The sequence below is a fragment of the Calonectris borealis genome, chromosome 13 (assembly GCF_964195595.1).
Source record: "Calonectris borealis chromosome 13, bCalBor7.hap1.2, whole genome shotgun sequence".
Classification (NCBI taxonomy): domain Eukaryota; kingdom Metazoa; phylum Chordata; class Aves; order Procellariiformes; family Procellariidae; genus Calonectris; species Calonectris borealis.
Window position 1 is genome coordinate 19,863,895 of NC_134324.1, and position 27,350 is coordinate 19,891,244.

The 27,350-nt window shown below is 45.0% G+C and overlaps 1 protein-coding gene across 1 annotated transcript in view; it reads right to left on the reverse strand.

Moving 5' to 3' along the window:
• Window positions 1-27,350, reverse strand: part of LOC142087786 (synaptotagmin-like protein 2) — an 82,699-nt gene continuing 55,349 nt past the window's right edge. The window contains exons 3-17 of the mRNA XM_075162399.1: window positions 25,121-25,272; window positions 20,135-20,228; window positions 18,518-18,611; window positions 18,250-18,343; window positions 16,502-17,623; window positions 15,089-15,187; window positions 12,913-13,004; window positions 12,346-12,447; window positions 10,285-10,454; window positions 9,375-9,477; window positions 8,544-8,705; window positions 7,724-7,802; window positions 7,031-7,130; window positions 5,837-6,042; window positions 1-4,065 (exon numbers count right to left, since the gene is read on the reverse strand). Coding sequence (XP_075018500.1) covers window positions 3,920-4,065; window positions 5,837-6,042; window positions 7,031-7,130; window positions 7,724-7,802; window positions 8,544-8,705; window positions 9,375-9,477; window positions 10,285-10,454; window positions 12,346-12,447; window positions 12,913-13,004; window positions 15,089-15,187; window positions 16,502-17,623; window positions 18,250-18,343; window positions 18,518-18,611; window positions 20,135-20,228; window positions 25,121-25,272 — 2,815 coding nt within the window. The 3' untranslated portion in view covers window positions 1-3,919. The remainder of the gene's footprint in view (window positions 4,066-5,836; window positions 6,043-7,030; window positions 7,131-7,723; window positions 7,803-8,543; window positions 8,706-9,374; window positions 9,478-10,284; window positions 10,455-12,345; window positions 12,448-12,912; window positions 13,005-15,088; window positions 15,188-16,501; window positions 17,624-18,249; window positions 18,344-18,517; window positions 18,612-20,134; window positions 20,229-25,120; window positions 25,273-27,350) is intronic.

The window sequence follows — 27,350 nt, forward strand, 5'->3', positions numbered from 1 at the left end:
TACCTTACAGCGTCTTTGCAAACATGCTTTTGCACGGTGCCTTACAGCGAGCTTCCCAACGTCTTCCGACAACCTTTGCGACAGCGCTCAGAGGGACATCTCCTCCCGGGCATCCGTTTTAACAGCAGCTGACCAGGACACCTGAGGGGTGGAAAGTAGGCAGGTGGAAAAGAAAAAGGATTAAGCCATGAAAGATTAAAAGTACAAAACAGCCAACTAAAACGCACAACCAAACCTGGTGCTGAATATGCTCACTCTTAGTTATCAGGAATTGAAGTGTGTTTATTTATTCAGTTTTTGATACACCGGTCTATTCGATACATTTTTTGACTTAATTTAATAAGCCTGCAAAAATACAGCATTTCTTATTTCAATAGATCACGTTATTACGTGGGTTTATTTAGCCAGCATAATTTTCTCCCTGAATCTCCATAGTACTTCAAATTTTTTTTCCTGCCTTGGTGAGGGATAGAGCTGAGCAAATATTTAGTAATGGATAATTAATTTGACCCCTTCTTTTCCATCTCCTCTGAGGCACATTCACTGGATGTTGTTCAAGATTCAACAATTCTTTCTTTTTCTTCTTTAGTTAGCTTCTAAACTATTTTCAATAGTTTCTGATACCTGTAATATGAACAGTTTTGAATGGACATAGGCCACAGATTGTATTTGCCTGATGGGGTAGAAATACTTTCTAGACTCTTGCTTTCTCTCCTTTTTTTTTTTAGGTTCCTGACAGAAAAGTTATATAAATAAGGCATAAACTCAAAGGAAGCACATTCACTCTCAGATGCAGAACACTCATGGAAAGCAGTTGCCCAGCTCTACTGTAGATACTGAGGTTTGTATTTTATATTAAGAGGATGGTGCCTAAGGGTCCCAGCCTGTAACCTAGCATTCCATGGGCCTGCTCATGGGATCACTTCTGCATCCAGCAATTGCTCAGCGACCGCGGTCAGCTCCCACTGCTGCGTACCTGCATGCTCGCATTCAGGGAAATGAAAGACACACAACACAGTTACTATATGCATGAAGTCTTACCTTCTTATGGAACTTTGCTTAACCCATTCTACAATGAACTACTAAATACAGTCAGAAAACGTTCCATCTGTTTTTTCTTTTTTTTCACCAGTTACTACCCAACTCCTGTTATCATCAGCCCATGCCTACGGGCCTGAGTCTCTGTTACGTAGCATTCACAGACAACAAATGTCAACATCATAAGCCATATACAAGCAGGCCGTTAACCTTATACTCACAAGCTCCTCCACTCCCCCATATGACACTGACAATAAAAGTGCCTTAAGTCTTTTTCTGATAAAGTGCTTTCTGCGCAGTAAGTGAAACAGATACGGCATAGCAAATTTTACTACCTCAGATACAGCTGCGTTACAAATGTGTGTGTGGTTTGGCAGTGTAATCTTTTACTCTGATAAACTATTAAATGCCAAAGAAAGCTTCTTAAGTTAATCAGGGCTTAATTTAAATAAACAAGCCACCAAAAGATTAACAAAAATCCTCAATGGAATCTGAATGCAAAAATAGTCTGTTCACAAAGTCCTGGGCCAAGTTCATAAAAGCAACCACGCTGGGATGAAACTGGCCCACTGACTCCCTTTTTCCCCCTTATTTGCACCATCCATGAAAAAGATGTTAATTTTCTGAAACACCAACACAAACATTTCCAGCTCCACTGACGCAAACAGCAGTTTTGGCAACATCGTCACAACCGCATGTGCTAATACTGCACGTGAGGAGGAGGACGAAGAGGAGGAGGCAGGATGACTCCATTTTTGCAATGGAGAGGTCAGCTGAACCCTCCAGGAAGAGACCCCGACCCGCCCGAGCCGAAGCCCCCGGCGTTACCAACCGCATTCGCAGACACAGCAGAAATTCCCTCCCCGGGAGCACCCTGCGGGATAAGGAAGCGCTCGGGGTGAGAGCAGCAGTCCTGCGGGTAACTTCACTGCAACAAGCCACTGCTCCGATGAGCAGGGCTCCTCGTAGTAGTTAAGTTGTATGTATGCATGAATATTCACATGTTCAGCACCTAAGCAGGTAAATATAATAATTTAAAAACTCTCATCTTAGGCCCAATATTGCTATTTTATCCCACAAAGGCAATAAATGACCAAACCTTGGTGAATAAAACATGCCAGGCTGGAGCCTGTACAAAGTATCTTTGGGCTGACATGCTATATATATCATCAGGTCCTTCATTAGACAGTTGTTACTTAATTCTGTTGTTCGGGCTCTCTTAGTGCTTTCAGTACTATGACTGGTACATTTTCAAGCATTACCTTTTTCCAAATGCAAAACCATCTTCTTTCTTTATTTTTTCCCATCAAAGCTGCTCATTATCTCCCAAATGTCTTCATTTAATGAAAAATATTTCATTTCACGTTATTTTAAGTGTACATTTTTCCATTCATTTATTTACAACCATCTTTGCTAAGCTGAAAACTTATGCTGAGCTTGAGTTAAATAAATCAACACATTAAAGAAGAATATCAAAATATTCACGGAGCCAAAATCTAGGGTGGGATGGCTACAGAAAAATATCTCTCCATGACATTTCACTTGCCCTTGGGCAAAAATGGTTCATTTTGACACGACAAAATTTAACACCTGTTTTGCTTGCTTTTTTGTTACCCAGACCATGCTAAGAACAGGTACAAGGAGACCAGTTGATGACTACAGAAAAACATTCTATTTAATCACAATATGTACATCCAAAATAGAAATTACAAAGCTGCATTTCAAAATGCATTCACAACGCCACTCTGCCACGGTCAATGTGCCAGATGCAAAGTTCTTGCAAGCTACTGGCAAAAAGGAAATTCCAGCCACGGACAAGCGGCTGACAGGCATCAGGTGAAAGGCAGACCAGAGGCAGGAGACCATCCCAGGCAACTGTAGCTCTGCAGCTACTCTTCACATTCGTTCACTCCCTACTTACCTCTCCCACCGGCTCCCAACATCTCCTGCGTTCCAGTGTGGTTTTGACCTTTCTTTCCTGACCCGTTGTGCCAGGCTAGCACGAGATTGTTTCCTACATCATTATTTCATATTGAAATGTTTTGCACACAAAGCATTTCAAAGGTGCAATTAGGCCCATTAGCAATGTAACCATATTTTACACTTGGGATCACTTTAGTTTATATTGCACTAAAACTGTCTTTTCATAGAGAAACTTGCCTGAGGTCACTGAGGAAGCCTGTGGGAAAGCTAGGACAACAGACCCTGGTTGCAAAATCCCACTAGCTGCAGGACCATCACTTCTCTCATATTAAAGCAGAAAGAAATTAATATATTGAATTCCCCATTGTTATCTTCCTCGGGTTGCTTCATTTTCTGCTTCAAATAGTCCTCTCTTTCCTTAGACACACCTTGGATCTCAATTTTCCTCACATTAGAGACACGTTATCACCAGCGACAAATGCAAAGCTCCCATTCTCAGACTGTGCTGCTGATGACTTGGAGCAATTCTACATCAAGTACAAAGTGTACCACTTGCAGGGGAATACGAATAATACCATGCTGCTGCTTTAGTACAACTACATCTCTGCACAGAAAAAAAAATGGCACAAGTAAAAAAATAAAAATATCTATATCTCCTTTTCCTTCCGCCAATGTTCCCAGAGCTTAATGGAATTCAAAGATACTGAATATAAATGATTAAATAAAAGGCAAATGAAGTTTCTTCTTGGACAAAATCAAGTATAGCATCAGTTTGGCATCTTCCATGTCCTCTGTCAGGGAGTTAGTACTTAACATTTAACATCTTCAAAGTGCTGTCCATCAATTGCCTTAGTAACCTGACACTTGCCAGCCCCGTGGATGGTCTCTATCACCTCGGTGCAGGAAGTTTCCTCATTCTAACGAACACATTCAGCCTTTCTGCGGCACGAACAGTAGGTTATTTCAGTTTTCTCCTCCCTGCCAGTGAGCGCAGTGGCAGCAATCCCTCAATCCATTCATTGGCAGCCGACATCATCTCCTGCCAAAAGGCGACCTCCTCTTGCGTGGAGTCCATCCAGTCCACAGAGATGCCATAGCTCAAACCTGCAAAGAACAAGAAAACTACAACGTTAGGAGCTACACAAAGAGTTTCTACTCCATGCAAAAATACTCAATGGGATGTAACTGTTGTAGGCAGTGTCTTAACATAAAAGGTGCTGACTTCCCCTCAGCAAGTTGCACCCTAAACACCTCCTGTTCTTCTGCTAATGACCTCCATTTTACACCAGAGCGCAGAATGAAGTCAATGTAAAAGCCACAAAACGCAAGAATCCTAAACATAACCTGCCAAGGAAAATAATATTGGGCTCAAGCCCTTTCTGCATCTTTCGGAGAGGTAAAGAAGGTCTAAAAAGCTTGGTTTTCCCCTTAAAAAATTTTCTTGTGGACAGGGTGGGGTATTTGTCAAAATTCTCTTACTCTACATTTCATTTATATAGGAATCAAACATATGATAGTGGAAAAGTGTGTACATTAATTCCAAGTCGATTATTCAACCAAATTTTCACATGCCAACCACTTGTCAAAGAGATAAAGGTCTAAATTTGGATCACAGCTTATCTTGGGGTTGGTATTTTTATATCTTGCTTGTGAGCTTCTTCTTATTGCCCCTTCCCACTGGATAGTTCACAACCCTCCTGGTGACATGTTAGAGACTGAAAACAGAGAACACAGAAGCAAATCCAATAAACATATGTACACCTGCAAGGCAGACCTTCCAGCTACTATGAGCCTTTTCCTGATACTCTCAAGGAATAGTTATCCTTTATTGCAACATTCTGAAATCTTCTGTTTGCCTTTCATCTTTCAGAGAGCCTTCTTGCTTAACTGTAAATAGTTTAGAAACCCTTAGATATCCCACTGACAAAAATACAAAGATGAACATGCTATCTGTCACAGCCTAGGTGGGGGTACACTGAAAGCTAGGATAGGATGTTTAGAGAGGGACAAACCTTGATGCTGGACAGCTGGACAATGGGAGATGGCCCCATCTGCTCTTTACAACCGTGGCTTAAAAATATTGGAATTTTCCTAACTTCAGGGATGAGTAACCCCATTGAAGTAAAACACTTCCAGCTAAGCACAGGTCTAAGTCCTTCTCTGAACTGGAAACTCATACCACGAACTCCCAGAGACAGTGACTGTCACCCAGTGGAGCAAATGGCACCCCTGCTGAGGTCTTTCAGCACTAAATAAAAACGAAACAAAAAAACACCACTAACACCTTAGTCTACACCCAGAGAACTCCATTATTGCGATTTGTGATTTAACTCCAGCTGATGTACTCTCAGTACTGATTACCTACCAGATCAACTAGTGTAGCTTGCCCTGTTTTTCAAATATTAATTATTCCTGCTACTAAAGCATTTCAGGGGAAGAGGTGATGGGGACAGAGTCACCAGGTGGTGCTGTCCCACATGGCACTCAAGTTCATCTCTGAGCACTCTTCCCTGGTAGGAGCAGCAATATAATGTTGGTTTGTAATGCAGCCTGTTTTCCTGTATCAGCAGGAAAACTCTCTGATGGATCCAAGGAGAATCCTGAGTTTTGCCAGACCTCAGAGCTGACGTTGGCAGAAAATGTGGGAATAGAGGGTTGCTATCATGGTACCAGGGCCCCTTCCATCCAGGACACAGTGCAAGTATCAAGACTCTCACCAGTTACTGAAACTCCCCATCCCTGGTTTCTCCCCATCCCTGGTTTCTCCCCATCCCTGGTTTCTCCCCAACAGGAAAATGCTCTGAAACTTCCTGTTATACCTGGTGGCTCAGCAATATGGTAACAGTATTCATTTAATGTAGAGAAAATCACTTACCTGTCCCGAGGCCCAGCCTGATTCCTCCAAGGAAATGGTTGGTAAGTTTTTCGTGATCCCACACAGTCAGCTCAACACAAGCATCCTTTAGATCCTCTGTATGAAAGCCATCATATACAATAGTGTGATTGAAAACCGGGTTTGTGTCTCTTTTTATGACTCGGGTCTTTTGGTAACTCTTCTTACTGGTGTCTGGAAGCACATAGCTTTGAAAGGAGAAAAAATACAGCATATAGTATTGAATATCACCTGAGATTTGAATTGTTCCTACAAAGTTCCTCGGTCTAAACAAGCCTCGGTTCTGAAGAAAGGAGGAATTGGGTCTCAACATAAGAAATCTCTGTAGATTTAATGGGAAATGTTTGAAATTCCTGGATGAAACTTTTTTTTTTGCCAAGAAAATCCATTTTAAAAGCAAACATTTTCAGAAAGGAGGGTACTTGCTTAAAATTTCCTGCTTTTGGCAAATTTTTTTGCAAACTGACATTTTACATTGAAAAACAGACATTACTTTCACATAGTTCTATTTTCATAAATTTTCATCACTTGGATGCCTAAGAGGGCATTTCAAAATGGTCAGTTAGGCTTCTTGAGCAGCAAATCTTTCTGCAGGAGAACTCTGTAAGGATTTAAAATATACAAAAACCATGGTGAGCACTTCAAAGCGCTGAAAAAATCTTACAATCCCCTTAAAAGATTTTTAATTTTGTGGAATATTTGCAGAACCTTCTCCCATATAACAGGCAGAACTGATGTTGCAGGCTGCAGAAAACATGCACATACTATATACTATGGAGAAGATCAAAGCAGGATCCAACTGTCTGCATGTCAGTTCTGGCAAGTCCCTAACAAATTCCCAAACTTTGCATGCAAGCCCGTATCAAGGCGAAATTCACAACTTCATGTGACCACACTGGGCTGAGGTGCAGGGCCCAAGTATTATTCCTCTCACTCAGATCTTATTGAGGCAAGTCACTGAGTGAGTCACAGACAGTGACCGACCAAGAGCTTTATCACAGCAAGGATTTTCCTAATTTGGCCACAAGCGAATAACAAGGGCAATTCTCTCCTACAGAGCCCAATGCAACACGAAGGCTTTACAGCATGGAGGCACAGCTAGGTGTGCCTGAGAAAAGAGAAGAAAGCGTACTGCTTCGTGGAGGCACAGACCCAGGATCAAAGCCATGCACGTACCATTTCACAAAGGAGTCAACTCCAGAAGGACGCAACTGCAGCAGGTCCTTGACGTCTTTGACCCAAATATGAACTTCGCCAGAGGGAGGATTCCTGGGACCTGCCATTTAGGAGAAGAGAAAAGCTGTCATGCCAGTCCTCACAATAGCTAGCAAAATGACAGGCTTCCTCTCCAGGGACCTGAGGGAGCAGCAACCTGACTTCTCTGCGTACGCACTCCCTCGCGAGCTCTGCACCCCTCTGCCAGGGTGCCGCAGCACTACCGCCAGCCCCGTCACACTTGCAGTTGCAGAGGGCTCCTGACACAATGTGCTGGTGCTGCTTTGAAACAGGAAAGGAGAAGGAACTGCGGGGCAAACCCAACGTTGCGCCTGCCCCGCAGTAAGAGGGGCTGTGTGTTGCTGCTACCACATCACAGCACCCTACAGTGCCCACAGTGCTCATGACAGCTGATGAGTTTGAGGTTGTTGAGCCCTTCCTCTCTCCCCAACGTTTTCCCAATAAATCCAGATGTGAAAATCAGACGTAGGCTGCAGACAGTGCTATCAAGCACTGCTGGTTGTGCCTTTGTGCTGATCTCTAAGATCTTGCTCTCATGAGATTACTCTTTAACCAGCCCTTAAACAGATGAGGCATTGCAAGTTGCATGTCTACATACGGGCAATGCTTCTTAATGCATGAAACACATTTTACCTAGGCTTCCTGGAGGGACATACTTAATAGACAAATTCATCACTCCTCGATGATCCACACCATTAACAGCAGAAAGGCTCTGAAACAGAAAGATTATGATTGACTAAACGAGGAATTGTGTAAACATAGCAAGGCAAACAGCTTTTGAGTACAATGGAGAGGCACAAATAGACAAACTCTGATTTTGCTCTGCTGGGGCAGCCCGTTCTCAGGGCAGCTCCCTTCTTTGTGGCCTTGTTCTCAAGCTCAGTCCCTTAGAACCAAAAGCCTGAGGATTCAGAGCAAGGCTGCCCTTCCAGACCTGTCCAGCTGGATATAATTAAGCATCTTAATTCTGAAAGACAAATGTCCTTTATTTTCTGAAAAGGGATCTCAAATCAGACTTCTGAATCCAGAAGCATGCAGGAAGCTGTACAGGCTTTACAGAAAGTGGCACCTAAATATTTACCTCTCAGGGCATGTTCAATTGCATCACCTAGTACTCTGCTGTCTGTTTTTAAGGGATGGTCTTTATGTGAGTAGAGAGAGAGGCAAAGTCATGTCAGAGTTTCTGTTGACTAGTGTCAGATCACATTTATGAAAGTGTCCCTACAGATCAGTCACCAAATAAGAACCGAGAAGGCCTGTGTTCAGAGCACTGAATACTGCACTAACGTGTCCAAGGCATGTGGGTATTTTACTGCGCTTCCCTAGTACAATTCAGGTTGTTCTGCTCCACCACACCACCCAAAGACCTCACAGGAGTTAGGAAGGACTTCTGCCACCCCTAAAAGCTTCAGGGTTGGGCTAGAAAGCGGGATTGCAGCTGAAATGCACTTACTCGGGGCTTCAGCGGGTACCAGTTGAGTTTCCTGTTGCTCCAGTCCCAGCTGGCCAAGTCTACTTCGATCTCTCCCAAGAAACTGTTACGTCCCAGTGGGTCATTGTGCCAAACAGAGAGATTTAATTTTTGGATCAGCAATACCATTTTCTCTATTTTATACTAGAGGAAGAAAGAGAAGTCAGGTTTTCAAATTTTTCTTCTGTTTCTTTCACAACCGGAAATAAACTACTCAAAAGCTTGAATAAGCTCTGACTGAGACACTCAGACCCACTCCACACATGCACTAATGGACGGGCCTCGCGCCGAACATCTCTTTTTTTAGTCCTGCAGCAATAATACCACCCTGACAAAGCTTTTCTGCTGAGCACAGAGAAACCTAGCACTCCGTTCGTCACAGGGCAAAAGCAATATTCTTTCAAGAATTATTAATACAGGCCCGGGCATTGTTAAGTAATCCTCTATGCTTTGATGAATATTGAAGACCTTTCTCACTAGTCCCACGCCGCATGACTGCGTGCCAGGGAAAGGAAGAACACCCCTTGCTCTGCCTGAACACAGCACAGGCTGCAGGTCCCTATCTCATCCAAAGATCACTGTGGTTTTGACAGAGAAATCTTGGGTGCCACACAGATGGATGCAGAAAAACCTTTAACATCTCTGCCCTCACAAACACAAGGGAAGAGCAATGCAGTGTTGGTGGGAGGCACGCGAAGAAGTCTGGCCAAGAAGGCAGGATCTTTCCAGACCTGAAGGCAGGATCTTTCCAGACCTGACGTGGTATGGGTGCCTGCTACAACACAGGTTTTCAGAGCATATATTTGTTCTTACCCGTAACACTTCATTGTAAATGGGATTCACTGTCCTCTTCTTCACTGAAGTTTTCCTCTTACCCATTCTAGCTTTGTCTGGGAGCAGGTAAGTTTTAACATACCTGGAAAAGAAAACGAACTCTAGCTGGATATTGTTGCGTATTGCCAAGCTCTAATAAACAGGCTACACTTGTGAATGGTGACATGTCCAACCTGGAGTTGACTCTTTGAAGGCTAATTAAGACACCTACTAGGATATTAACTTGGTTTGCATGTGAAGTTACAAATCTCACTGGAGATGGGTGAATGCCACCAAAATTCAAACAGGCAGCTGTCTAGACAATATGGGAAGCCAGCAAGGCCATATATCCGTTTTCTGAAATGCCCATAACTATAGCATCTCTGTGCATTCAAAATCAGGGTGAAATTAAGAGAGGAGGAAAGAGGTGGAATATCTTTAAGTCTCCCTCTCAGGGTTCAAACCCAAGCTCCTTTTCATCACCTTTCAAAGTAGAGATCACTAACCTCTGTACAACTACCATTGTGCCCCTAACAGCACTTCTTTACGGACTTTCTTTTCATATAGATATGTGTCTGCACCACTGGAGTTACTACCAAAGTGTATTCACCATGGGGAGATCAAGGTTCACAGGGATGCAGGAAGAATATATTCCAGTGATAACAGGAACTGTCTTTGTAGTGATCAAAGCTTTCTCAATCTGTTCAAATTTAAGTCTGCGGCAACATATTTACTGATGCCAATGGCTCCAGAGCCATCAGCTAGGAAAGGCCCAGCAGTAAGCATGCACCAGAAGTCTGAAGGAAGGAAGAAACCGTAATATTTAAAAAGAGAAAACATAAGAAAAAAAATCCTCTAGAACACAAAATTCAGCAATGTAGAAGTCACAAGGCACAAAAGTGTCACTCACGGGTCTGATCTGCCTTTCTTCTCATCCACGACAGCCAAGTCCTTGCACTGGGACACATGAACCTGGAACTCCCGGTTCTTCTCATCATAGTCTAGAGCAAACTCCACGGTACCTTGGGCATCCACACTCCCAAAATCGCCGCTGTAGACACTGAGCACACTGCCACTCACCTGCCAGGTGGAAGAGCAATGAAATAGGCACCCTCCTGACTTGGTTTCTGGACAAAGACGATAGGCTGAAAAGTGCATTCCCAGAGAAATAATCCGCAATTTCTGTTCTTGTGTAGTATTGTGTCCTTGACACAGAAATGGTACACATCTGCAGCTGTGCTCAAACAAGTAAGGGCTGGGGAACCCGAATAAGGGTCTGACAAGAATGTGCTATCTTAGACCAGGACTTAGAAGCACTATTCTCCTGAATGCTCAATAAATGCAGAAGATTTTTCACCCCTAAATCCCAAAACTTTGGGAAACAGAGTCAAATATTACTACGGGGCCACACAAGACTCTTCCCTTTCCCCATGCTTACAGTACAAACAGCTGCTATCCTGACCCAGTCTCATCACTAAGAAACAAATATACTGAAAGAACTTGAACTATCTGTATATAAACTTATTATTTCTGGTAGATATAGTCACACAATTGTCAATCAATTTTTAAAATAGGCTAGTAAGAACCATATCAGACTATAAATATAGGAAAAACTATTACTATCTTGTTGCTTGCTCACAATGTGCACGGAGCTGTCAAAACAGAAATAGATATAACTCCTGTCCTGAGGAGCCACTGTCCCACCACAGACAGCCTATGTGCCCCTACTTGCCACAACGGCACAGTAAAATGACTATAGGTATAAATCTTGGAGCTAGGTACCCAAGAGTCACTTGCTTTCCCAGAACAAACTGCATTTGCCACGAGGCCTTGGGGTTCTTTTTTCAAGGCTTTGACTTTCACTGGTGGAAAGTGATGAAGCAGAAACAAAACACAGCTCTAGAAAGATGAGAGAATTTTCTATTGCACCAATCACTCATGGTTCTTGACAGGATAACATAAAAGCTAATGCTGTTTACAAAGCAAATAATTAACCCTCTTGGCACTTTTCTGTGGTACAGTCATGAACATTTATGAAAAAAACTTTCCTAGTAATTAACCCAATTCTTCTCTGTCTTCCCCTACTTCTTTTGGTTCTGAACGCCATTCTATTATAATCTACAAGAACCTGCTAAACATCTCCTCTCAGTCCCTGGAACTGCGTTTACCGCCCCATCAGGATATTCACCCCAGCAGAGAATCCTGAGCGACGTTTTCAAGAATCCCTGTGGTCCCCAGACTCACCAGACTAGGAGGAGGACTCATGTGCCCCAAGGTTCAAGGGTTTTTTTAACATATTTATCTACATTCATGATCTCTCCCTACAGCTTTGCTTCACATATATTCTTTAAATCTCACATACACACCTTGGAGATATCTATAACAGTAATACAGCAAATTCAAGCACTTCTAAACAGCCCCCCACAAAACACTGTCTCTAAGGAATCTTTTAAAAATGCTCAACTAAACACGCTCAGCCCTTTTCAGCTTTCCTTAGAAGCTGAAGCTCTACTTCACGCTTTTGCTGTCCAGCTCTGAGTTCCCTCAAATTTGCTGATAAAGTGAAGCATGAGCTTGCAGAGGGCACCCGTCTGCAGTCCCAGCTCTCTCAGAGCTGGACCACAAACCTGTCACTTAATCGCTGTGTGCCTCATTTCCCCACCCAGAAAAAGGCCACCCCCTCTCTCCTGCACACTGCCAGGCTTCAGAGCATCCGCGCTTCGGAGCGGGGGCTATTGCTTACTGTGAATTTCTCTAACAACGACCCAGTGGGTCTCTAATTTGAGATGGTACCTGGAGACACTCCTTTAACGCAAGTAAGTAATTAATCGTCACCATTCTTTTAATAACGTACCATGCAGAAACCAACAGGATACTCTGGAGGCCACATCATCAGTATCAGCCTAAATGCAGTGTCACTGCATCCGACTGAGAAACCCTATCTAGCAAGATGTACGCGTTAAATACCTACCGAGGAGACAGATGCCATGTCGGACGAGTGGCTGCCAACGCTAGGCGTCTTTTTGTGCTTGTTAAACTGGAAGCTGATTTCCGAAGCCGTGTCTGATTCAGTCTGCTCAGAAAATAACAAGCATCTTTAAGCTCTGCCGTATGAGCATTTTGCAACAGTACAGAGAAAAACCAATAGCTCAGCAGAGTCCCATTAAGCAGCGATCAGGTTAGGAGAGTGAAGGAGAGCGCAAGGAGTCTCCCCAGAGGCATTCCCTCTGACCAGCAGCGAACGTCATCATTAACTGCCTCCAAACAGAGCTGCATGCAACCGCCTGGGCTCTTGGGAAGGGCACGGAACAGTGTGGTTTGAGACAGAAGGAAACACTAAAACTCCTCCAGGACAGAAGGGTTGGTCTTGGTTTTGGGGGGCTTTTTTCTTAAGGCTTTTCTCATTTATTTATGACATAACCAAGGCATGCTCTAGAGCCAGTACTGTCGGTGTCCAGAAGAAACACTCTTATGAAACCGACTGCCATTCAGGGGATGCTGAGAACATTATTCCAGCCATTTCTGGCATCTAGCCTACCTCCGACAACAGGAGAGGAGAGGATCTGCTCAGCTCTTTGACTCTTTCAGGTTCAAGAAACTGATGGGGTATCAAATGAGGTTTATTGTATGCTGTAGGTACAAACAAAAAAAGGCATCAAGATATCTTGTCAGAGTCAGGAAAATTTAAGAAAGTCACCTTTTTGTTTAAGGGCACAAGGAAGGAGGAAAAGCTTGTAGGAGGCACCAAAGTATCACCCACTTGCCCCATCTCTGTCATCTGCCATTGAAGCTGACCCTCCCCAAGACAAAAACTGCTATCTAACATCTTAAAGCTATTTTCAATGTATTTTTGTTCAACGAGTGGGAGTGTGCAAACTCCCTCTAGTGGCAATTTAATTCTCTTATTAGCCTAAGGATGTGTATCTTGTTTGCACCACTTCCTCTGCGTAGATTTAATTTAGACTAAAACCACACACTGCCTCCTTGTCAAAGAAACCAAACATACTCACATTTTCATCTCGTAGCATATTGCCCTGTACAAAAGAGCTGTAAAATATTTATACCTGTAATTTCACCATTGCATACACCTCTCAAACACTCTGCTAGACAGAGGTGGACAATAGCCTGATATCTACATGAAAAAATTCAGAAAGCTTCATCTCAACTTAGAAAGATGGTTAGTGGACTGCTTAAATGTCTAAATAAAATCTATTTGTTCTATCTTTATCTTTTCTCAATAACTCCCTTGAAGATGACTATCTTCATCCCAGAAGAACTTGTTTACATAAGATATATGTGCATAAACATGCATGCACATACACACACTTGTTCAGCATGTTAGCCATGACGATACATTCTTCAGTGCTCAAAATGCCCAAGAGCTTCTTTGGCATTTTCCTTTTATATGATTTACCTTTTATATGATTTACCTTTTATATGATTTACCTTTTATATGATTTACCTTTTATATGATTTACCTTTTATATGATATTTACTATTTTTATTTCCAAACATATGCAAAGCGTTAAATCTAGCCCTCTCCACAGACTACTTGTTATACTGCAAACAAGTAAGAGGAGGGTTTCTGAGGATGAAGTTTGTGCCTCTAAATAAGCTTTAATAAGGGGAGGCTAAAATCTTGGCCGCCTGTGTGAAGACCACGTCACTGAACGGCAAGGCCGCATGCAGGGCCTGCAGCTTCAAGCCGCCGTGCTGTATGACATACGTTGCTGCACCATACGACGGGGCATGCACTTGGCACGAGGCTACCGGAGGGGTGGGCACAGTCACAGGGCGATGCAGCGCGTCCCACCCGCAGGCTGCCTTCGACACAGCCCCGAAGGGGACTCTCCTCCCTCTCATAACCGGGGGTCGGGCTTACTTCAACAGGCTTGATCGTTTCCTCTAAGCGGCTTTACCCTTCCTCGGGCATCGCCTTCCCAGCCTTCTCACCTCAGTCCTGGCAGCCTTGGCCTTACCGCTTTGCTTTTAGGCAAGCTCTTAGCTGTCCTCTTGGGCTTGCCAGTTTTCACCTTTTGGGGACTTTTATTGGCTTTCTTGGCCACAAAGGCTGCTGCTGCCTTCCTTCAGGCCCCCTTCCTTGGTTGCTGCTTTTTTGGGCTTCTTGGTGGCACAGACAGGTTTCTTGGCCATGCGCTTCTTCAGGTTTCTGCTGCTTTCTTGGATGCCTTCTCCTTAGCTTGTCTTGGTTTCTCAGACAGAAACTGCCACCATAAAGTACGTCCCAGCTGGTAGCTGAGGAGATGAGGCCAGCAAGCGGGGTCTGCTCTGGGTGAGGCGAGAGGCCCAGGCTGGGCACTGCAAGCCCAGTAAGTGTGTGACGAGTCTGCGGCACGACTCGCCCGCTGGGTGCAAGCTCTGGCACCTCCGATTAATCCACTGTGCAGGCTGCCATGCAGCTCCCACAGTACCCGGTGGGGGAAGAGGAGAGACGGGTACAAGGCTCTTGCCAACTCTTTGAAGCCCTTGTGTTTTTTGCTGAAGACACTGAGTAACATATCATCAACGTAGCTGCAATCTCCTGGCTCTGAATTAAATTTTAGGCACTCTAAGCTCTCTAATTTGATAATGAAACAATATGTCATTTTCCTTGCCTGGTACATGCACAGAAGCACCATGGATGCAGAACTGGGGCATAATATATTACCTTCAGGGAATGCAAACCAAAAAGGAGAAAGAAAGATATTACTCACTCTCTGTGGTTGTATAAATGTTCACCATGCTCTTTGCAAGATTAATGCTATTTGCTCGGGCCAATGCCTGAGCAGCAGGAGAATGATCCCCATCTTCCTCTGGAATACATGAAAAGCCAAATCAACACGGTAAATAAACAAACACAAATGGGCAGTGTGTCAACAAATACGCGTGTGTGTGTCTTTCCTGGCTTGTTCACTCTGCTTAGAGCACACTGCAGTTACATTACACAGGGCTGCTTTCAAATCATCTGTGCGCTTTAAATGTCTCTCCCTGAGAAAAACTTTTCACACTATGATGGGAAATGTAAACACTAGTTTAACCCAGTCCCTAGAACAGACCAGCACTTGCAAAGAGCTTCCAGTGGAACACAGCCATCTGCTAATATCATCCTGAAATGAATGTAATAATAAGGCATAAAACCTGAGAAATATAAGAATGATCTGGTATAGAAAGGAAATATTTATGTTTACCTGAAGTGCAACTCAGGATTTTCATAGAAATGTTATAAGAGGTAGGAAATAAGCCAAGATCGGATGAGTGTATGGAAAATCCTCTCGAATAGGTCTTACCGAGGTACATGAGGACTGGAAATTTGGAAAAAGAGCATAGTGAGCTCTCTCTTCCTAGGTCTTTGCTTGGCAGACAGCAGAGCTGTGGGCAATCAGAGCCCACATGTAAAAGGAACTCCAGTTAACAATAACTTTTGCTCACATTAACAGTCACTACAAGAGCCCATCAAACCCAGAGAGAGACCGATAAAGTGGTGATATTTTATCGTTGACACCATCATGGTTGAGAAGATGGTATCAGAACCCAGAAAGATCAGACTCCTTGTTCAGTCCACTTTGATTGCAGTTTAATATCCAAATTCACTTGTGGTTTCCCAAAAGACCCAAAATGTCATTTAAACACTGACAGCCAGTGGCTATATCAAGGTAGCCTAACAGCCCATGTATTTATTAAACATTTTGCTTCACGCTTTATTTCTTCTATTTGTGTCAGACTTATCCCTACCACCACAAAGAATTCCTCCAGCCCCACATTTGAAGAAAGTACAGTCTTCCCAGTGAGTGAAATAAAGTAAGTTCCTGTGACCTGTTGTAGGTAGCGCTAAAGAAGTGGAGGCTGTCCCGAGCTGAGGTGCTTGCAGGTAAGGCAGGAGGGCTGGTAGCGGGGAGGAAGGCAAGGGAACATGGCACTGCCCCCTTTTACACTTGCACCGCGCTACACAAGATTTGTTTCCAGAGCTGTGTGCTAAACACATTTCACACATGCTAACTCCGCACAAATTGCAATATAGGATAAATGGACAAATGAATGTGCAAAATGCAGAAGGGCTAGGGAAGAAAACAGGCTTAGGGATGACCCTCTATTGGGATTTCACAGGGGGCGGTTACAGCCCTCAGTACCTGAGTAAACAGCTGAGTCCGTTCCCTGAACGGCTTCTCTCTCCCTGGCTGGTTCACTGGGTGTTTGCTTGTCTGAAGACTCACACGTTTTTTCCTCAGGTAGCTCTCCATTTATTTCCATGTTGTCATGAGCGCCCAAATCAAATCTTGCCTCTTTCTCATCATCGTTTTCACCATCTGTAAGCACAGGCTCAATCAGTATCTCCACCCTGCTCGCCAGGGAATTCGCTGTGTGCTTGCGCTCTTCTGCCACGATAAACTCATCTGTAGGCGTCTCTGGCTCAAATGTGCTGCCAGACACTTCTTTGGTAGGCGACTCGATTTTGACGGAAGGCGCTCGCACAGGCAATCTGGATTTCTTCGAGCAGCGCTGTGCCGCCTTCTCTTCCTCTGGCACCGGCGGCTTCCCAGCGCTTTCACTCAGCGAGTTATTTCTTGTAACCAGGCTGCCTTTGCTCTTGGCATATGTGGATCTGGGAATGACAGAAACCGAGCCCTTCCTTGCAGGGGCTACATAGCTTGGTTCTTCCTCACTAGAAGACAAGGTTATTGTCCTTTTGTAGGGGGTTCTTGTTTTGGTGAAGACGCCAGGTTTTTCTTCGCTGTTCTGGCCTTGCCCAGACTGCACAGAGAGCAAGCGGCACAGCTTGAACTGCCTACCGTCTGCCTCCACCCAGCTCGGGTCCTCCGGCACGTTTCCCACTGTCACAGAGTCTGCTCCCTTCTCCCAGAAGTTCTTCAAGTTCTTGAAGTGTTCACGATCAAGGCCGATATCCTCCTCTTTGTTACTCATTGATGAGATTGTATAGTTCACACCTTGCTTCCCAGCCTGGCTGTTTTCCCCCTGTGCAGTCAGTGGTTTGGGGCTTGCCAGCAGCTTTCTATTTGCGAGGCTGTTCTCTGCTGGCCCCACGTGATTCACAAACTGCTCAGATCTGGCGAAGGTTCTGCTTGATTTCCTCTTAACTGGTATCTTGCTGGGAGCGTAAGTTTCTTCGGGTGGAATTTTTGCCCCCGCTGTGGTGCCAGTGGCCACATCAACAGGTTCTCCTCCAGCTGCACTGCTGGGCTGAGGCACAGCATCCTCTGAAAGCTTGGTGGGCAATGGAGATACTCCATGACCTACAACGACAACAAATACTCACAGCTTGTCCCCCCACATCACATCCTATTTCCCTGGAAGGTTTGGGCTGCAGCTTCTCAAAGGAAAGCCAGAGGGAGTTTCCAGAAACCACCAATATGTTCCTAATTCTTCCCCATTTTGAGACTCTAGCAAGCCTCCTTCCATCTGAAGAAAGCCCTGAAAACCCCAGCCCTTCTCTCTGCAACAGGACGTGGCAAAAATCCGCTGAGCTCTAAATTGTTGCTGTGAGTTGGGGATTTGTTTGCAGCTTTGCTTTCAGTTTGACAGCTTTCCTACTGGTTATTTGCTGTGTACCAAAAATACACTATACATTCAAGGCAGGAAAGGGAAGTAACTTGGATCTGTGGGTTAAGGAGTTGTGAGCCAAGCACTCAGTTTAAAACGTACTGAGAGCCAGGAGAAGTCTTAGTCATTGGATTTTTTTTTTCTTGGTCCCTGCTGCCTTGGGCATAATTCATACAAATGTTGGCAGCCCATTCTTACATGCCAAGGTAAGAAATATTCTTTGTTATTTATTTGTACACACACAAATAAAGCATCTTGTCTCTTGGTGTTTAATATTGAATAACAAAAATGCCAATGGCTCACTGAACAAAAACCTTACCTTTTCTAGACAAATGCAAGCTGTTCGTTGCAGCCACAAATGGACTTGTTCCAGTGTCACTCTCTGAGGAAGAGACATCGTGTATACTGGATCTCTGAGCAGAAAACAAACCCTATCAGTGTATATAAACTGGCAAGACTGGAAAAATGTATTTTATTTGAGCACAGACACCAGGGCAGGCAGTCTGTGGAGCCCCTGCCGGCAGGTACAGACTGTATGAAAGTCCAAGGAATAATGAAACAAAGTGCAGAGGCTGTGCCTATACTACCTTGTGTGATGCAGACAGCAGGACAGAAAGTCTCGGCTTCGGTTTTGGCAAGATTTTATGCTCCTCTGCGGTATCAAGAGCAGGTGTGCTGGATCTGTGGGAGAGGAGAAACACCTGAGCAAGGAGATCAATGGTAGTGATGTGCCTGTTAGGGTGATCAAGAAGTCTTCAATATCATCTCAGTTCTGCTCAACTACTTTGCAACTTTTATATACTGACCCAGCCCAATATAAGGCTGTCCAGAGCTGGTGCCTTCATTTATTTTCTCCGTTACTGCTTGGAAGGACTGGGGAACATGTTAAATGGCCTGAACTTGGAGTAAGGACAAGTCTCCCACTGCAGTCAGTACAGAACTTGTTCAATAAAAACAATGGTGTTAACTTCTAGGTTTATTCAGACTTTCCCCTTCTGGGAGAAAACTGTAGGGAAAAACACAGGAAGCAGCAGTGCCAGAAGAGCCCAAGAGCCATGCAGGAGGGAGATCCATTTCCATGCTATGGCCCAGGAAGGAACAGGCCACACTTCCCAGTTCAGGACAAAGGCATAACCAGATTGATGGAGGATTTAGAAACTTCAGGAATGATTATGACAACAATAGTTAGGGCAAAACTATAGTACAGGATATAAATCTTCATGCTTGAAATGTAAGTTAATTACTAACTCCTGGTAAATAAATGGAAGAAAACACATATCGCAGGCAGTTTACCTGACTGTTTCTACCATCTTTGGGAGTGTCTAGTGGTGGCTGCTCTCTAGATGGAGAACAGCAGTCAAGCTGGTGAGATTTCAGATGACAATGCTTTGTGCTTAGGGTTGAATGAGAAAAACAAAGGAAGCTTTTCAGGATTTAATCAACCCAGAAAAAACCCCATTAGGACCATCGCTGGGCTGGTAAAGCAGGAGCATCTCGGGCTTGTTGACTGGATCCTTCATTAAGCAACACCCAATGATCAGCTACACTTGGAAGTGTCAAGGCCCATATTTAATATTTAACTGGAGCAATTGCCACCTGTGAACAACAATTCCTCATTCTGCTGACAAGAAAATGCGAATGAGAAGGGAGCAACAATAAATGAATATGTGAATATTTTAATCGCTTCTCCATAGTCCACGAATATTGAGTGAGGTCACTGATTTGCTCGTTGGAGTGCTTTTAGTGGGTGTTTCTGCTCAGTCAGCACAACGTGAAATCCTACCAAGCCTTTATGGAGAGTGCTGAGCACTGGACACAGAGGTTGGCACCAGCAGGAAATGAGCAGTTTCCTCCAACAGTTCATTTTGTTAGTATTGCTCCATGGCAAAAATTAAACAAATAAAACCATCATTACTTTGAAAAACTAACCAGAATATCCTGACATTAGAGACAGCTTCCATTTTACTGACCCCTTATCAAATCATGCAGGAAAAGACCTTTCTGGGATAAGCACATTAGCACTCAGTTATTAGGGGAGGATTGATATTCAGACAATTCCTGGAAAAAGGATTTTAAAAATATCCTATATAAGCTATTACTGAGTCTTGGAAACTCAGTTAAAGACCGGGATTTAACAGGTAGCATTCAATTTTCATTAGAAGTAAGAGCAGCAGCCAGAGCATTGCAGGAGCAGCGGCAGTTACCTCTCCTCTCCTGCGCCAGCAGCACGCTCGGGGAAGGCAGGACTCGGGGCAGCTTTGCTTTCCAGGCCTGTCTGGATGCGCTCGTTGACCTCATCTGTAATATAACAGAGACGATTGAGAAATGACATTTATTTAAACTTGAAATAGTCAGTGTGGTTTATTTGCGGAAAGAAAAGGCTTGTTAAATGAGTCCCACAGCACAGACCCTGCGGGTTTAACAGGAGATGGCTGACGGGGGGCTCTGCCTGCTGCCCCCGCAGATGGGGGGGCCCTGGGGCAGTGTTGCCCACGCAGCAAAGGCACCTCCAGGCCCCACGGGTCCGAGATATCAAAGCGAGCTGCCTAACGCCTGGCTCGCGCCAGGAGCTGTTGCATCACTGGAAACCCTCGCAGGACACTGCCGCAGCTGTCAATAAAGTTAATCCGATCCAGGATTTAAATTCAGCCATTTCCTGTTTTGACTCAAAGTCATCCGATCTTGGCAAACAAAGGAGGAGGCCAATACAGTTAATGAGGAGATCCCTGTTATTTTTACTGGCACAAGGCTCAGCTATGTCTTCTAAGCTCTCGAAGACCCTACAGAAAAAACAATAGAAGACGGTAACCTTTACAGCAGCCTGACAGGGTATGAAGTCGCATTAGACGTTTTGCTGGCAAACAGGCTTTCTTGCTACTGCAAAACCAAAAGGATTAAATTCTCAAACAGCAATGAAAAAATAAGCTTAGTCTGGTCAACGAGATCCGCACGTATTTATTCACATGCAGCTAGGTCTATTTTAAAGAGTAAATCTACCTGTTATAAACACTGCCAAATCTCTTTAGGACATATTTCATTACACAATACAATAGAATCAGAGGCTCAAAGGATTCAGATGTGACATTAAATAATATAGCCTCGCTTGTTATCTGGTTAGAAAACTGCACTAAGCCCAGGAGCAGATCAGTCCTACGGATGGGCTGTGATATCAACGTCACGCTGGTGCTGCCCGTGTGGTGCTATCCAGCACCAGCACAGCCAGCCCGCGGACAGCGGGGATATCCCAAGATGGAGCTTCACTCCCCCTTGCCTGTGCATCCCCACGGAGCAGAGTGCTGCAGTCCCAACTCTTTCTCCCCGCCCAGCGCCTGGCCCTGCGGTGCAGGGGACCACGGCAGGCATTGCTCGGGGCTGTCTGCGTTAGGACCACGCGTCTGGCAGATGCATGAGATGGCAGCTGGGTGGTCCGGTGCTTTCCGCAGCAGTGGGAAGTCGGGGAGTCGCTCCTGCTGGAAGACAGGAGTCTGGTTGTGTGAGAACGAGAGAGCACGTTTCTGAGAGAGGGACTGCATTTTGTCCACGTAAATGTTGATGTGCAAAAAGCATCACTGAACATCGTTCCGGGAGAGACAAGCTGTGGCACGGCTGGTGGCATGTGCAGGCCACATCACGTGCAGGCACGGGAAGGCAGGCTAAGGAGCGTTTATTTATACAGTGAGCCACGTCCTTCTCTTCTGCCCCAGACCCAAGGGAGGAGATGACAGCAGGTAGCTGCTCTGGAAGTAGAGGAACCAAACACAGAGCTCCCATGTTTTCCCTCTGCCTGTCATGGTTGGAAAGACCTTGACAATCAACAACCGCATTCATTTCTCACCTCACTTCCACTTCCAAAGGCATTGCGTCATATTTGGTTTTCACTGACACTTCCCCCACAGACAGCTCCCCCCTTCCCGGCTGGCAGAGGCAGCGGGAGGTGTTCGCTTCCTCCTGTCCAAATCACTGCCCTTCAAAATGGCTTAGCCACTGACACAGCTATACCTGGCTTCTATAGCCACAAACAGGTTATTAGTACATTATAATCCATCACGACAAGCAAAATGCCCTTGCTAACTTTAGGATGAGACAGAATAAGAAGCAAATTCCAACAGAAATTAGTAGTGGCCTGACCAGTTTAACTTGTCCATACATATATTTATATACATATGTATACAGCCACTCCTGCTCTAACACTTTTGCTGCTTTACTCATTTCCTATCACTCTACAAAGACACTCAACGCTTGGGGAAAGCACAGCTAACCGTGCCATCGGGGTGACTTGCCTCAGCGGGTGGATAGAATGGTCTCTCTCCTAGATGATTTTTAGCTCTGATCCATTGCACACAAGCTCAAGGAGAAGTTATCACCAAATTCATCCATCTGTGCTGCTCTGCAGGCTGTAGTTTAAATATAGGGTATCTATCTATTTTATAGATTTATATTACTGGTGATTACTAGTGTTTTCACCAATCAATACCAACTGTGAAGACCCTTAGGGATCCACGCAACCCTCCCTTCTGAAGGTTAAAACCCTTCTCCAGAAAAGGCCACTAGGCATTTTCCTGTGCAGGCACGAATTTCCACCCCTCCTCAGCCTGTTTACCGTGCAAGGAGAATGCCAGCAATTACCTCAGCGGGGCTTTTCCGTGCAGGAATTTTCTCATTTCACTCTGTAACACAGTCATCAAAGACTTAAATCAGGATTAACAGCCCTGGAGTCACGAACATGTTACACTGATTTGGCTAAATGAACACGCACCCCTTCGTCACCTTGAAAGCTGACAGAAGGTGAACAACTCTAATCTTTCCAGAAGAGAAAAAGGTGTCAAGATGGCAAGCAAAGGCCCTTCTCTCATCTACTGCAGATTGAACGTGAGCTGCACAGCCAAACCATTTGTAAAGGGGCTTCACCCTTGTTCCCTGATAGGCCAAGCGCTGCTCTCACCGGTGCAACACTCTTGCTGACAAGTCGGTGAGAGAAGTGCTTGCCCTAATCGTGTGAAGGGACCAATCTATACAGTAACCACTGCAGGAGCTGAGCACGCAATAGGCAACAGCAAGGTGAAAATATTCGCTGCAGAATCTTGCTCCTCCACCAGTGCCGTAATATGGCAGTGGGAAAAGTAAGAGGAAGGAATAAAGTCACATTATACCCGTGCTTTACCAAAATAAGTCTGAAGATAGAAAAAGAGAAAGAAAGGGAAGAAAAAAAGCTGAAAAAGAAATTAAGAGGGCTAAATCTAAACGTAACTACTATAGTAATCTAGTAACATTTGCTTCTTCCTTTTTAAAACAGCATTAGTCACGTAATTCACATGCAAAGACATAACTTGCATATTACTGCTATATTAATAAGGAGATTATTTTAGATGATAACCTGAGACCACATCTCATACGCACACATCAGCGGTAGAAGGTAAATCTAAAACCAACAGTACTTAAATTTTGCTTTCCTGAAATGGGCTGCAAGCTAAGGGTGCTGATGCCCCTGGCAAGGCAAAAGGCAGATGAATCCAATTCATTGCTGGCTGCTAGCTGGGCTGCAGATGCCAGAGCATTCGTCTGACCTGGGCCCCAGCAGAGGGGCTGCTGAAGCGTCCGTCTCTTCATGCAAAGAGGGTGCAAGCACAAATGCACATCCTCAAGAAGCAGAACATGCTCTACAGAAATGGCCAAACAACTCTGTCGAGCTGGAAAAGGTTTTACATGTTTTAGCATTCTGGAGGGATGATAAAATAGTAAATTTAATGACATCATGAATCCTTAATACCAAGAATAAAAGCAACTTCAAATGAAATATGATGGGCCAGTTCTGCATCAGAGGCTCCAATGAATCTATGCTAAGTTATGAGCGTTGTCAAGGATAAGTAAAAAGCAAAAAGAAAAGGAGTCGCTCCGTTAGTGAAGTCCCTAGCCAGCGTTTAGCTTTGAGAATGCATCTAAGTAATGTGGAGCTAAGAGGGGTATACTAAGCCCAGGCAATTAATGTTACAGAGATGTCCTGGCCAACGAGGCCCACCAAACAAAGAAGTGATCTATATTGCTGCTACCCCACAGCAGGAACGGGCAGCTGGGCCCAGGAAAGAGGGCTGAACTGGTGGAGATGACATTTGAGTTTTGGACAGATGGAAGATAACCCTTTATCTATGAGTAGCCTTTATTGCAAAAAGTTATAGGGTCCTTATACTAGAGGCCATGGAAGACTTTGCTTAGAGCTGTCTACCAGGGCTATGGCTTCCCCAGAGCAGCAGCAGCCAGTAACTCACCACTCATGTCTGAGTGTCTGTGATTACCCACCCTGACAAATAATCAAGGATGTTATGTGAGACTGGGCTGCAATCCCACCCTCCTGCTGCGGAGTCGGTTGGCCTGTCTTCATGTTGAGGACTGGATGTGAATCACCCCCAGTTCTGCTTTGCACAAATGTTCAGCACGAAGTGCCAGCTCCAGGCTGGTTACACTGGGACTCAAAGCCCAGACCTGCTCGTTTCACACGGGGCTGATCTTTCCTCTTCTCTGCCCTGAGCCGACAAATCTGATTTGATCTGTTTTACACTATGGCACAGCAGGCTGCATACCGTTCAGACTTGGCCCCAAAGCTCTTTTTACTTTGAAAACCACATTGTGCCTTGGAATTATTCCCATGTAAAAAGCTAGGCATGGACCATCATTGCCCTCTCACAGTGGGCAAATACTTGCCAGGAGAAGAGAGGCACCCCATCCCTTTGCAGAGATGGGACGAACCCCATCACCCTGGAGGCCTGCGAAAGCAGCCGGCTGGCTGTTTTTGTCAGACCACTGTAGGAATTGTGGGGGTGTTTAATCCACACATATCGGTTTGATGCCAGAAACTGCCCTACATTACCCCTTTTTTTTGTTGCTTCTACGACAAGAAATGATACCAGTGACCTCTGACACACAGACATTTTGGAAGAAAGAAGCTGAAGTGGTGAAAAGGCACTTACTGCACATAGCTGGTAAACAGCTTTTGCCTTAGTGCTCTGCCACACTGTAATTTTTTCTTTGGGCCTTGATTTTGATAATCAGGTATTTTTTTCTAGTACTGAAAGCTTAGCTGAGGATCTCCTTATCCCAACACAAAGGCTGGTCCCCAACAGGCTTCCAGTACATACTTGACCACTTTTTTCTGGTCCATTGATTTGTTTTCTTAAGATGCACACTAACATACTTACTTTCTAGTTTGCCTTTTTTCCTTCTAATCGATGCCCGAAGCAGATCTGGCCCCTCTAAGTCTTCCTGAAACCGTTTTGCCTTCACTTCCGAAAACCATTCACCTGTCACAAACTTCTTCTTCTTTTCATCCTTGATGGAGCCTTGTATCCGCCTGAAAGTCAATGAGAACATTACACACCAAAAAGATCTCCAAGGTTTTGACTTCCCCTGAACTACCTTCATAACAATTGTCCATTCGGTTCACCTGTCTGATAGTATGAAGGATCCAGAGATTATTCTCTGCAATCACAAGGGCCAAACCAGCACTAAAACAAAAGCTGATTTATTCTTTCTCTGAAATGGGAACAGCACCTTGTAAATACAGGTCTTCACCTCTTCCAAATTTTACGAATCAAATCAGAGTCACCTGGCAAGGAGATTTGTCCATTTGCTTTGCAACCCTGAGGGTTTGGGAAGGGGTGGGGCTGTTTGCAGGTCTTGCACTTCTCCGTTTTATTTATCTATTAATCTCTTTATGAGCGGCAAAGCCTTTTGCATCAAATCTGATGCAAACCATGCAAATAAACCATGTTATTTAGGGGAGAAAGCTGTCCCAGCAGCATTCTCCCCGGACACTGCACCTCTCCCTGCTCCTCCTGCCATGCCAATTTTGGCACTCAAACAGTTAGCTCTCCTTCCTGAGCACAGCTTCTCCCAGTGTAACTCACTCGGGCACACCCAGGGCTGGTTTTTGGCACCTAAACCCCTCAGTGCTGTGTTTGCTAGCCTGTACTTTTAACCCTCCTCCGGTTATTTTGTTTTTACACCACAGCTTGCTGAATTAGCCGCCTTCCAGCTGGCATTGCCTCCCACAGCTCACCACAATTCAGGGTCCCTGCAAGACCTGAGAGGCCGAAGGAAACTCCCACCTCAGTCCAATTCTCAGCAGGAAGAAGGGGCAAAACCCCAGATAACTGTGGAGCCTCGAAGGGTCACATTTGGCTGCCTAAAGGCCAGAAGGGAGCAGGTACGGGATAACCTGCAGGTACGGGGGGGGCCAGCAGGACTGACAGCCAGGGAGCTGCACAGCTCCCATCTAGATCAGGGCTGCATCTGCCCCCGTGAGGGTCTCGAGGTGCTGAGCCAGAGGAGATGTAGGAATATCTTTTAATCTTGTTGACACCAGATCAGTGTCTGTTGACACCAGCCATTGACTTCATTCCCCCCAGAAGGCAGGCTGTGTTGGAGCCAAACATGTCCACACTTGCACTAAAGGTCTTACTGCATATAGCCACGCCAACAGCAAGGGGCACTTGGCACCACCCCAGTTAGGATCTAACTCACTTTGCTCCCAAATTAAAGCCTTCTGTGCAACAGCTTCCAAAGAGAAGTGAAACAAAACTGAAATAATCCAAACACTCTTTTTCCCAAACCTCCACTGCAGAGCAGAAATTTTACTGCATTTCAGAAAAAGAAAAAAAAGAAGAAAAAAAAGATAAAACCTTTTTGAAATGTTGTTTCAATTCAGGGGAGATACAAGAGCATGCAGACACATACCCCTCAAGCCCAATCTGCTTGCGTGCCACCACCAGTTCTCAGTCTCCCCAGCTCACACCCCCGAGCAGAGGCCAGGGCACGTATGCTCCCCAGAGCCTGCTGCAAAGCTACCCACTCCCCCTTCAAGCCTTGAGCATCCCTCCTACATGGAGCTTACTCTTTTCTGGCTCAACAGCAAGTCGAAGACTCACATCCTTAACAGGGGTAAACTGGCACGGTGCCATCCACACTCACTGAGCCACTCGTTTCTTGCCGTGGAGAGTTTGGTGCCAGCTTCCTGAGCCTGGTGCATACTGTCAACCCAGATGGTCTAATGGCTGGCATTTCAAAAGTGACAGCAGCAACAAGCAATCCCGATCAACCAGACCTGAGCTCCAGGATGGCCAGTGGCAAGTGAGCTGAACTGAGAGCGATTCCTGGCTCTAAAACGGCTGCCCGCAAACCTTTGGCAGATCACGTAGCCTCTCACTGCCCCTCTCTGCCCGTACTACGGATGCTGCACACACACCCACCTCAAAGAGCACCGGAGGGACACAAAGCAGAGATAGGGATGTAAAGTCTTATTTTAAAACACTCTACGGGATTTCTGTGCTACCGAGTGAGGAAAACAAGGTAGCAGCTACTCCCCTGCTCAGACCTCTGACACCAAGAAATCAGCATCTTCCTCCCCAGAGCAGGAAAGGGATTATTGCC